We start from the raw sequence: 11,076 nt of genomic DNA on the forward strand, positions 1-11,076 counted from the left end.
TGCGCATATCATGCCACATGCAATCAATTTGCTCAAATATTTGAGATATTATCTAAAGTTCAATATTAGGGGGTCAGATAAGATTAAGTTTTATTTATTTATCTATTGTTAATAACTTGCTTTGGCAGCTGTTAAATGATAATAAGTAGTCGTGCTTGTGTCTGCGTCTGAGGAAATGAGGTCAGCCGTAACCAGGACACCAAACAGGTGACGTAGCAAAAGAAGTCAACATATTTGAAGGTGTGGAGCTGTTTCTATAGGATTACATCTTAATCACATCTCTAAACCAGTTTCATGGAAGTAATAGTTATCAGGACAGAGGAATCAACAGTACTTTCTTTGGTCTTTTTTTGACAGATTGTAGAAGAGGAACGTTGCCAAGACAACAGATGCGTTTCAGTGCTTCATGGAAACTAGAGATTTATCATGTAGAGCTGCTTTTTAAGTTTAAATCTGTAATGTCATCTCTCTTTTGTTTTTTTGGATGGCATTTTCTAAATTGTAAATACTGCTATAAAGTGACATTACTGGACATAAACCTTTCCCTGACTCGAGCATGTTATTGAGTTGCTGTTTCCCAATTGCGCTTTTCCCCCTGCAGTCCCTCCAGTCTGTGAAGCGGCAGCCCAGGCTAAGAGGAAGAAGACAACTAGTTTTTTTATTATGCGATGCAAAGCCGTGACTGTTAGCGTTAGTAGCTAAAACCATTTTCTGAAATAAAATAGTAAAATGCCAATATTTGATGGGTTAGGAAGCGGAGGAGAGAAGACTGCCATTGTGATTGATTTAGGAGCAGCATACACAAAGTGAGTATGCGTTGTTAGCAAAACAGGCTACCGCTACCTGGTTAGCATGCTAACATTTAGCTTTTTAAAAAGAATGTAGCCCATATTGTTGATTCTCTCGTTATTACGATGTATCAAATGTTAGAAGAATTTACATGTTTGTGGCTAGCAGTGGAATTGGGCCGCATATGTTCAAGTTACAAGGTAGTGAGTTCCTCTAATATGCTAAGCCTATTAGCTAATGCTAACCTAGCTGCAGCTGACAGTTTTAGCTACAACTGGGTGGAATGATCAGTCAGCCGAAAACAAAACCCTTCAAAATGCTATTTGTTTTGTTTAACTAATATTGAATGTTGGTAGAAACGTTTTAACTATGTATGTTTTACATATGTAAGCTCCGTAATGTACTGGCAGTTTTTCCAATTAACATAAGCTAACACAGCGCCCCAAAAATGTTATTCACATATTTATTTAGCAGAGAAACTGACTTGAAGTCACATGCAGATCAAGTGGACTGCTCTCCTCTTTTATACAATGTTTTCCTTTGTGAGTCCAACAGCATAGCACACAGAGACCTAGTGTTAATTTGTTGATAGCAGATACTTTAAAATTAGAATTGTTCTTGGTATTCATTTTATTTATTTGGTAATGTTCAACTCCCATTTCAATATGGGTTTTTTTCCACTGGGTGCACACAGTACTTTAAAAATTGTGGAAAAAGATTACGTCATTATTTTTAAACCATGATAATAGTATAATAGGTTAAGGCAGCGAGCAAATCTTTCTGAATTTTTGTAGTTTTGAGATTATTCTACAGCAAGAAAAGATTTATTTTTATTTACATCTTTGCAATGAGTGGCAGAAGATTTGTGCCATACACCCATATTGAAGTGAAAAGAAGGCTTAGTTGTAAAGCTTACAAAATTTGTCATATTTGTAAACATGCATACCAGCTCTGTTGAAATAACTTGTTTTTTGCAGATGCGGCTTTGCAGGGGAAACGGGGCCCAGGTTCATAATTCCGAGCGAGGTCCGGAAACCGGGACAACAGCAGGTAACTCTCATGATTTACTGTAACTAATCAGTGTGTGGGTTAGCAACATGTGTGTCTTAATGCTGTGTGCTGTCTCATGCAGGCCACCAAAGTGGTCCAGTACAACATCAACACAGAAGAGCTTTATGCCATCCTCAAAGAGTTTATCCACATATTGTACTTCAGGTGACGTGCTTTTCCTGCAACGAGTGTGCTTATTTCAAAACTGTTGTGCTGTTACAGTAAACGAACACCATAGATGATGGTGCATTGTAACTGAGTGATGCAGCCTCATCAAATTAGAATCTATCCCCCATCAGGCACCTATTGGTGAACCCTCGAGACCGAAGAGTGGTGATCATCGAGTCCATCCTCTGCCCATCCCACTTCAGGGAGACGCTCACCAAGGTCTTCTTCAAACAGTTTGAGGTGCCACAAAAGACAACCATTGTTGTTACAGATGCTTGGTTAAGATTGTAAACGGGATTGTTCAGTCTCTCTGCTTCACAAAACTGTACATGCTCACTTGTAATGAATGGAGTGAAAACATATCTGATGCTTCTGAGTTGCAGACATTTGGACTCGGGTTTAACTCTGTAGCTCGACAGTGAATTTTCTGTTTTGTTTTTAATCCAGGTGCCCTCTGTGCTGTTCACTCCCAGTCACCTTATGGCCGTCATGACTTTAGGCATCAACTCTGCTCTAGTGATGGACTGTGGGTACACAGAGACACTCGTGCTGCCTGTATCCTTTACTTATTTTTGGTGTTATTGAGTAATCCAAAACAACAAACGGCAAGGCTGTAAAGTGATGTTTATGCAGATTGTTTAAGGGGAACCAATGAGATTTTTGATATTTGTTAAGAGATTGTTAGTAATCTTGCCGCAATAGGGATTTCTCAGTGAATCACATGTTAAATTAAAATGACCTCAGAAATTTCCATTCTGATGATAACATTTTTTTAAGGTTAATTTTGCTTACAGAGACATTTTATTCATTGTTTCTGATTGTGTTTTATTTTGGATATTTAAAACGCCTCCCAGTTACAGGGTTGAGGTTTTTTTCTTTTCTTTTTCCAACAAAGTTCATGTTGAGCCATTTTTGAAACAGCAAACGTGCATTGTTATGCCATTACCAGTACACTACTTGAAAATGGTCTCAAAACAACAATATTATTGTTTATTGCCGTAAGTACGATAAACGATAATATTATCGATTATCATCCAGTAAAATGTATTATGTCAGTAGATCATTTAGCATAAATCCAGATCAGTTTTACACTTTGACAATTCAATTTTATGAAATAGCACTTAATTGTAGCATTAAACAATACTCTACTTGCGTTCTTCACCACGTTTCAGTAGCATTTTCATTGTAAGCATGAAGGGATTTATTTACTTTCCCCTGTTTCTTTCGTGAATAAGGTTGTACTGTTCTCTCTTTTTCTAAAGTAATAACCAAGATTTACTACGGGTGCTTTTCTGAAAACAACCTTAACTTTGCTGCATTAGATTTATGAGTGTACTCCAATCCTCCCGGCCTGGGAGGCTCTGCCTCTTGGAGGGAAAGCCATTCATAAGTCAGTACCTCGTTGCCTGTTAATATTTTATTTTGCACTTACTTCACTGTGGCGGTTTTGCCTGTCAGGGTTAATTTAAAACGGCATTGTTTGTTGTTTCCGTTGTGTTTTCTTATTGCAGAGAATTGAACGGATTTCTCGTGGAGCAGTGCACCGTGGACACAGACACCACCACTGGGCAGAGCGTACCAGCCGCCATCGGTAACGACAGGCAGCTTGGACTTAAAATGTCTGCGACCCATAATGCATCATTCACTATTCATACGAAGGGCTTGTTTTCGCTCAACGTTCCCGTGAATCCCTTGCTCTGTTTTTAAATTATGCATTCAAAATGTCTGTGTTAGCGTTTCCGCTTCAGCTTTTCTTAGCAAAGGTAACCAAACTGTATACTTCAAATCGATAATAATTAAAAATATATATATAGATAACATGCTGAATAATTTACTACATCTTAGCGGAAATCGCAACAGATCTCGAATAAATGTATTGATCCTCTTTTTAAAAATTATTATTATTATTATAAAAATAAAGACTGACACGTACTCTGAAGTCCGTCTGCTGCTGTTTAGGAGATAGCAGCAGTTCCAGCTGTTTTTGAATCCTAATTAAATATAACACCAAGTCATTATAATTAATCTCTGCAGCAGTGTCAGTTTAGATTCACGTCATAAGTCTAATTTAGTGATGCAATAAAAAGTGATGCATCTGTGTTTTTCTCAGGAACCATCCCAGAAGAAACAGTGGAGGACATAAAAGGTGAGTTTAATTGGCACTTTCTACTTTTCCTTAATGAAGATCATTGACCAACTACAGCATTATGTAAGAGACATAATATTTCAGCCCCAAAAATCAGCATTTCAGAGTCGCATAACTCAATATCGAGGCATTGCTGCTGCCGTAATTCTATCACTGGGTGGCTTATACAGATCAGATTGGTATTAAGACATTGTTTCTGCTTAATTCTCTTTACATGTTTTGCTAATAGATGGCCTAACCTGTCTGCAAGTAACACCTCAGTTCAGAAGTCTGAGTAGATTGTTGATGTTCACGGAAGGAGTGTATTGATTTATGTGTGCTGCTTTGTTTCTTGCAGCCAGAACATGTTTTGTCAGCGATTTGCAGAGAGGCCTCAAGATCCAGGAGGCCAAATTTAACCTGGATGGTACGGCTGAGGTAAGAGGAGTGTTTGCTGCGCTGGTTTCATTTCACTGTTTTGGTTCTCCAGAAAGTTTGGATGCAAAAAAAAAAAAAAAAAAAATCTAAAAGGGCCCTAAATGTCGTAAGGTTTCCTGAAATCTGTGTAACTTGTGTGTCTTTGCAGCGTCCAGCCCCTCCTCCGGATGTCGACTATCCTCTGGATGGAGAGAAAATCCTGCATGTTCAAGGATCTATTAGGTAATCTTAAGATCTTTTCATCTGGTTTCAGTTTTTGCAATTTTATAACAACTTTATGCAAGTTCTTGTGGTATTTCTCATTGAAGAACATGTAAATTACTGTCTGGACTGTGCCGTTTTAGAGATGCAAAACTTTCAGTGTCTTAACGATTCGATTCAGAAAAACAAATTTAATTCAGAAACCAATATTTTATATTTAGTCTAGAAATGATGGTTAAATTATGTGACTGACCAGAGGAAAAGACTGTAAATAAATATAACATTTATTTAAAACAATTATGAAAGGTTCCATTAGTTTATATTTCAACAAAAATAGGTTTGTGCATAAAATTCTGTAACTTAAATTGCCAGTAATAGGTTAGCTTGGCTGCCTGGCTTTTCCTTAAATTAGAAAAAAATATCAAAGAATTTTTCAAAATACAATTTTACAAAAAACACAAAGCAAGCTAAAATCAGGTTTTGAGTGTTTTCAGTTGATTCAGAATTCCCAGGACTAGAAATTGCGATTTTCTATAGAACCTTTTTTTTTTCTGCACCAGAGTTATTTTGTCCGGTCTTGCAGGGACTCGGTGATGGAGATCCTGTTTGAGCAGGACAACGAGGAGAAAAGTGTTGCCACTCTGATCCTCGACGCTCTGGTGAAGGTACGCTGTCATTTAATAAGCGCGGCGTATCAAACAGATGTTTTAGTTTTTATTTTTATTAATCTGTAACCTGTGGAAATCTTTATTGTTTTGTTCTCAGTGCCCCATTGACACGCGTAAAGTGCTCTCCGAGAACCTGGTGGTGATCGGAGGCACAGCCATGCTTCCCGGCTTCCTGCACCGCCTGCTGGCTGAGATACGCCTCCTGGTGGAGAAACCCAAGTACAGCAACGTGCTGGCTAGCAAGAACTTCCGCATCCACTCCCCACCGGCGAAGCCCAACTGCACCGCCTGGCTCGGAGGTACTCTTCAAAAGAGCATTTTCAGTGTTATTTCCTGCTTTCTTGCTGACTCTCTAAGTGAGCAGATTGAAAAAAAAAATGGCTGTGTGGATAAAATATTTCTTCAAAATCAGCACTTAGGAGAAACGACTCAGTCAGCTATTTTTCAGAGCTTCAAATGCATTCTTTTCAGCATCTGTTGTTCCCTCTCTAAACTTTTGCTTTGAATTTCTCCTGATGCCCCCCAGGCGCCATCTTTGGGGCCCTTCAGGACATCCTGGGCAGCAGGTCGGTGTCCCGGGATTACTACAACCAGACTGGACGCATCCCGGACTGGTGCTGCTTGAGCTCCCCACCTCCTGAGTCTTTCTACGAGGCAGGGAAGACCCCTCCTCCACTGATGAAGAGAGCGTACTCCATGGAGAAGTGAAACATAGACAGATAGTTTTTCACTCAACAGTTCGGTAATCTTTAACATCGCAACACTTTCTCAGACTGATGTGTTGACTTCACACACAGATTTTTGAATGTCAGCTAGGTAAGATTTCAAAAGCTAATTGGTGTTGTCCTAGTTTGCATGTGTGTTATCCATAAATTTCCACCATAATGAATGGAATCTCAACAGTATTCCACTTAAACAGTAAATGTAGCAGCAATCCCTTATTGATTTGCAGTTGCACATGCTATTAATAATTAGATGAACACGGGGCTGAAATATCAAATGCAGACATGTCATCGGTCACAACGCTGTACGTGTGTGTCTTCACACTTCAATATTTTTATTTCCACTGAATCAGGAGAAAATTTGCTGAAGTCAGCAGAAATGTTGAAGATGACGTCTTACGACTGTAAGTTTTGTGTTTATCACAAAAAGTGTTGCTTATGTAATCAGACTGTTATGTCTGTTAAAATGAAGAAATTACCCATAGAGATTACAAACAAACAATTTTCACTTATTTATTGTTTCTACCTAGCTGTTGGAGGTTTTGGATCGTTTTTTACCCATATGTTAAAGCAATTCTGGATGGATTAAAATTTAGGTAAAGATTGTTGACTGAAGGTAAAAGGTTTGTTTTGCTCCAACACTACCATTAAAGGTGTAATCCACAATTTAGACACTCTTGACAAGATGTGGATTTCACTTACGTACCTGATAATATATTTGTGTGTCTTGTTTTTGGGCTATTCAGAACATTCCTTTGAAAATTCCTCTGTAAACCATCATCACTACAAATAAATGTCCAGAATTGAGTCTAATCTGGATTTGTGTTATTTTGTTTTAAAGTCTAAGAATCAGTCTTTCATAAACCTTATTTGTTGATTGTAAGGTTTGCACCCAAGGTGTTACCCCAGTGTATTGTAAGCCTGGCGGGCTACCAGACTTTACTTCTGCCCCCACCAGGCTTAGCATTGCTTCCTTTTTTAAAGTTTTTTTTTATATATATATTTGCATTTTTTAAGACTTTATAATTGGTGTTCAGGTCTTCCAATCGTTCAATAACACATAGTTATGAAGTGATATTTTCACATTTCCTGTTAACTTGAAACATTTTTGAACTCAAAAACACGACGCGGCGCTGGATGAATCACTGCCCTAGCGCCCAACCACTGGGCTTAGCGAGGGAAAATCTTGCCACCCTTAATAGTCCACAAAAGCACAAATTTACCATTGCATCTCATATTTTTAAAGTAAATGACATTTGCTGTAAATCTTCAGACTTCCCAGATTGTCACTGCGACATATAGACCAAATATGCTATAATGTAACACCTTCCAGACAGGTGACCTTTCATCGTCCACAACCAACCTCAAGTCATTTTGTATTTTTGTAACCTGATTTGTTGTACATTTTTTGTATCACACTAGAGTCCGGTTGGTGTTTTACGAGCATTATTGAAGAACATTTATTTTGACACAAATTATAGGGGTCTAATAAGCTGTTGGTTTAAGTAGTACTAAACATTTTAAGCAAATAAAAGCCCATTTTTCATACATCAAAATTGTTGATGTATGAAACTTTGAATATGATCTTTTAGTCAGTTGGATAACATGTTTTAAGTGGTCTTTTTTTTATTGGCTGTCTAAAATGCCTTAGCCTTTAGGTTCCCCAAGTCTGCTTCTGATTGGTTGACCCTCATGATGACTCCTTCCACTGAAGCGCTTCTGAAATAAATATCTCATTGTTTGCATTGTAAGTAGTCCACGTTTGTGTAAAATGAATCCAAGATTTTATTTCCCCACCATACACCACAAATTTATACTGTCAGTAAATGTCACATATGTTTACCTTTCAAAGTAGACGGAATATGTATTGAATAAATAGAGAAAAGAGATCAAAAGCCAAGAAACCAGATGAAATCATTGTGTGGACAAAAATCTTGTGTAATAACAGATCAGGCTGAGACTCTGGCAAATGGCAAAGAGCAAAGCTTTATTTCGTCTGCAGACGGAGAACAAACACAGCAGCAAGCTGCTCTGAGTTCTGATTTGGAGCTGCAAGCCCTCACAATATATAGAACTCATGTTACACAATGAATTTGGTCAGCAGCACCAAATTCCTGGGGGTGCACATCACTAATGACCTCACCTGGACTGTGAACACCACGTCTCTGGTCAAGAGGGCACAGAAACGTTTGTATTTCCTGCGGAGGATGAGAAGAGCACACCTGCCCCCGCCGATCCTCAAGACGTTCTACAGAAGCACCATAGAGAGCATTCTGACCAGCTGCCTCTCTGTGTGGTGTGGAGGCTGCAGCGCCTCCGACTGGAAGAACGTGAGGAGAGTGGTGCGGACAGCGGAGAGGATCATCGGGGCCCCCCTTCTCTCCATTCAGGACATTTCATCCCAGCACTGCGTGTCCCGAGGCCGAAACATCATCAGTGACCCCTCACACCCCCACCATGGACTGTTCTCCCTGCTGCCCTCTGGAAAGAGGTTCCGCAGCATCCGGTGCAGGTCCACCAGTTTCCAAAACAGCTTTTTCCCACTTGCCATCAGACTGCTGAACTCTTAACTGGACTGCACTTAAAATCTGGTCTCCACTTTATACCTTGCACATGTACAGAGCTAAATAACTTATATTTTACTGTCAGTCCTGCACTTTATATTTTATATTCATATTTTATACTGTATTTTATTTTATTCTGGAGTAACCTCACAACATTGAAAGCTCAAAACATTGTCCTGAGCCGTATGCAACGAAATTTCGTTCTGTATACACCCTGTGCATGCAAAATGACAATAAAGTCAGTCTAAGTCTAAGTCTAAGTCTAGTCATTCCAGTTTCAGTTGAACAATATACAAGCCACGTAATCACACTGGAGGGTCAGTTAACTCCGTGGATTATAAACATCTTGTTCAAATATGAGAGTTTCCAAAAAGTCAAGTTTGCTAATGGAACAATTTTGCATAACAAGAACATTGTCAAACCAGGATATCCAGCAGGTGCATCAATTTTTTAAAACTCTGAGCTGGTAATATTCCATAAGGAAACTTCTTAAGCCTCAGAACTTCTATCTAAACTATCTGTTCTTTTCTGTTAACAAATTCTGGTGCCTTGCTGTCGCTATCAGCCTGCTGCAATTGCTGCAGAAACCTAACTGGTTCTGCAGAGACTCTCTAGCCTTCACACTCTAACAGGTTTTAAACAAAACTAATGTGGTTAAATGAGTAAAAGAATTAAATAAAATTGTTAAAAGAAATAAAACAATTTTTACTTCACAATTGCTTCTGCAGTGTGGCAATTAGATCAGCTGATTTAATGTCAAATGATGGCTTATAAAAAAAAGGTTCCTCACTACCAAAGTATTACACAATACCCCAAAAAGTTTACGAACTGCAATAGTTCCAGATTTTCTTTTCTAAACTTCTGAAAAGCTGTGTTTCAGCTAACTTTAGTCAATATTCTCCTAATGTAAAAAAAACACAAGTAACACAATTCCGTAATTTAGATGCTTCCTTTAAATAACAAGTGCAATTAAAATCACACGTGAATAGGTTTGTTATAGTGATAAGTTGTTCAAAAAACCACTTCTTGTTGTCTTCTTTGTCTTTTCCGCCAGTAGTAACAACCAGTTGTTGATCACATGACTTGATCGATGTGAAAAAAGTGTTTCCATCGCATTTTTTTTTTCTTCTTTTTTGCAAAATACACAAATTTAGATGCGGCCGAAAATCTCATTCTTACCCAAAAAACTTTTAATAAAAAATACTTCTTTTTTTTTTTTTTTTTTTTAAATTTGGCATGTTTGGTATTTCCAATTTGCGCTGTTACGTTCTCAGTGGAAACACATTGTAAGCTGCATATTGTTGGGGTGTGGCACTTTCACACAGTCAGCGGTGGAGAGAAAAACAAACTGCGCTGCCCTGACTGTGGAGTTAATCTCTGACCTTCTTGAACAGAGTTGCACCTGTTTGGCGCTTTGGGTCACGTAAATCACTCAGCTCTGTTACGTCAGGCTACTGGAGCCAGGAGCATTACCCACAATGCTTCAGCGGCAGCTTAAAGTGTGGGAATTTGGTTAGTTTGGAATTTTAATCGCGGACATAAAAACAATTAACAGAGCATCACAGCGATGTAACTCTGATTACTAGGACCCTGTTTGGCTCTTATATTCAGAAAGTAAGGTGTTTCTGTAATTTTTCTCCCAGGCTTCTCAGTGTGGTCCTGTTCAATGTGCGCTCTTTTTCAGGTGATTTCCTTTTTCAGCCATGACCTTGCTCACATACAGCTGTTCTGTCCCACCTGCTGCTCCAGTTGAGGACAGCCGTCCTCCGACTGGAACTGGGACCAGATCCGCAGTGCGGTTCCCAGAGACGGGAAGCAGCAGCTGTCCGACTGACCTCTGCTTTTCCGGCGTAGCTAGAGGTCAGGAATTATACTCCCTGCTATGTGGGTGAAGAATAAGAAAGTGTCTTTTCAGAAGACTATGAAGATTTTTTTAAAATAATTCAGAATAATCTGAAATGGGATAGAATTTGATTATTAAATACATTCTTTTTTCCATTCTCCCCCCGCCACGCAATAAGGGACTTTTCAATAATTGTCATTCCCCTGGACGTTTTCTACGTTTAACTTCTACAAATTTTTTCCGTTTCTGCTGATCGGAGTTGGGGGGAAAAAGTGAGTGGATACATGAACGTGGTGGGTCTGACCCAGAAAAGCAGCGAGAGCTAAAGCAACTTAAGTGGCCGCAGAAAAGGCTGCCGAACTAAACCGATGTGTTCATCACACAAACTTCGACCTCTGGAGCAGATTACAGCCGGAGAAGAAACATTTAGTTGTATGAAAAGAAACTACGGGCCCCATTATGTTTCATATTTCTTCTAATAAGCAAATTATTTCTAATTTCTTAAAAG

At 38.9% G+C, this 11,076-nt stretch overlaps 1 protein-coding gene across 1 annotated transcript; it reads left to right on the forward strand.

Moving 5' to 3' along the window:
* The first annotated feature begins 589 nt into the window (after window positions 1–589).
* actr10 (actin related protein 10) lies at window positions 590–6,974 on the forward strand. Its single transcript, XM_028039569.1, has 13 exons — window positions 590–806; window positions 1,767–1,839; window positions 1,922–2,004; window positions 2,139–2,247; window positions 2,455–2,562; window positions 3,330–3,397; window positions 3,519–3,598; window positions 4,118–4,153; window positions 4,491–4,570; window positions 4,719–4,792; window positions 5,355–5,436; window positions 5,537–5,738; window positions 5,966–6,974. Exons 1-13 carry the CDS (start codon window positions 730–732, stop codon window positions 6,145–6,147), a joined length of 1,254 nt encoding a protein of 417 aa, XP_027895370.1. The 5' UTR covers window positions 590–729; the 3' UTR covers window positions 6,148–6,974.
* The last annotated feature ends 4,102 nt before the right edge of the window (window positions 6,975–11,076 follow it).

Source organism: Xiphophorus couchianus, chromosome 15 (assembly GCF_001444195.1).
Source record: "Xiphophorus couchianus chromosome 15, X_couchianus-1.0, whole genome shotgun sequence".
Taxonomy (NCBI): domain Eukaryota; kingdom Metazoa; phylum Chordata; class Actinopteri; order Cyprinodontiformes; family Poeciliidae; genus Xiphophorus; species Xiphophorus couchianus.

Excerpts from the sequence above, each read along its gene's own strand:
- actr10 (XM_028039569.1), top strand. The coding sequence starts at position 730 with ATGCCAATATTTGATGGGTTAGGAAGCGGAGGAGAGAAGACTGCCATT. Across the intron at positions 807-1,766 it reads TTAGGAGCAGCATACACAAA|ATGCGGCTTTGCAGGGGAAA; the intron begins GTGAGTATGCGT and ends TGTTTTTTGCAG. Across the intron at positions 3,398-3,518 it reads GGAGGGAAAGCCATTCATAA|AGAATTGAACGGATTTCTCG; the intron begins GTCAGTACCTCG and ends TTCTTATTGCAG.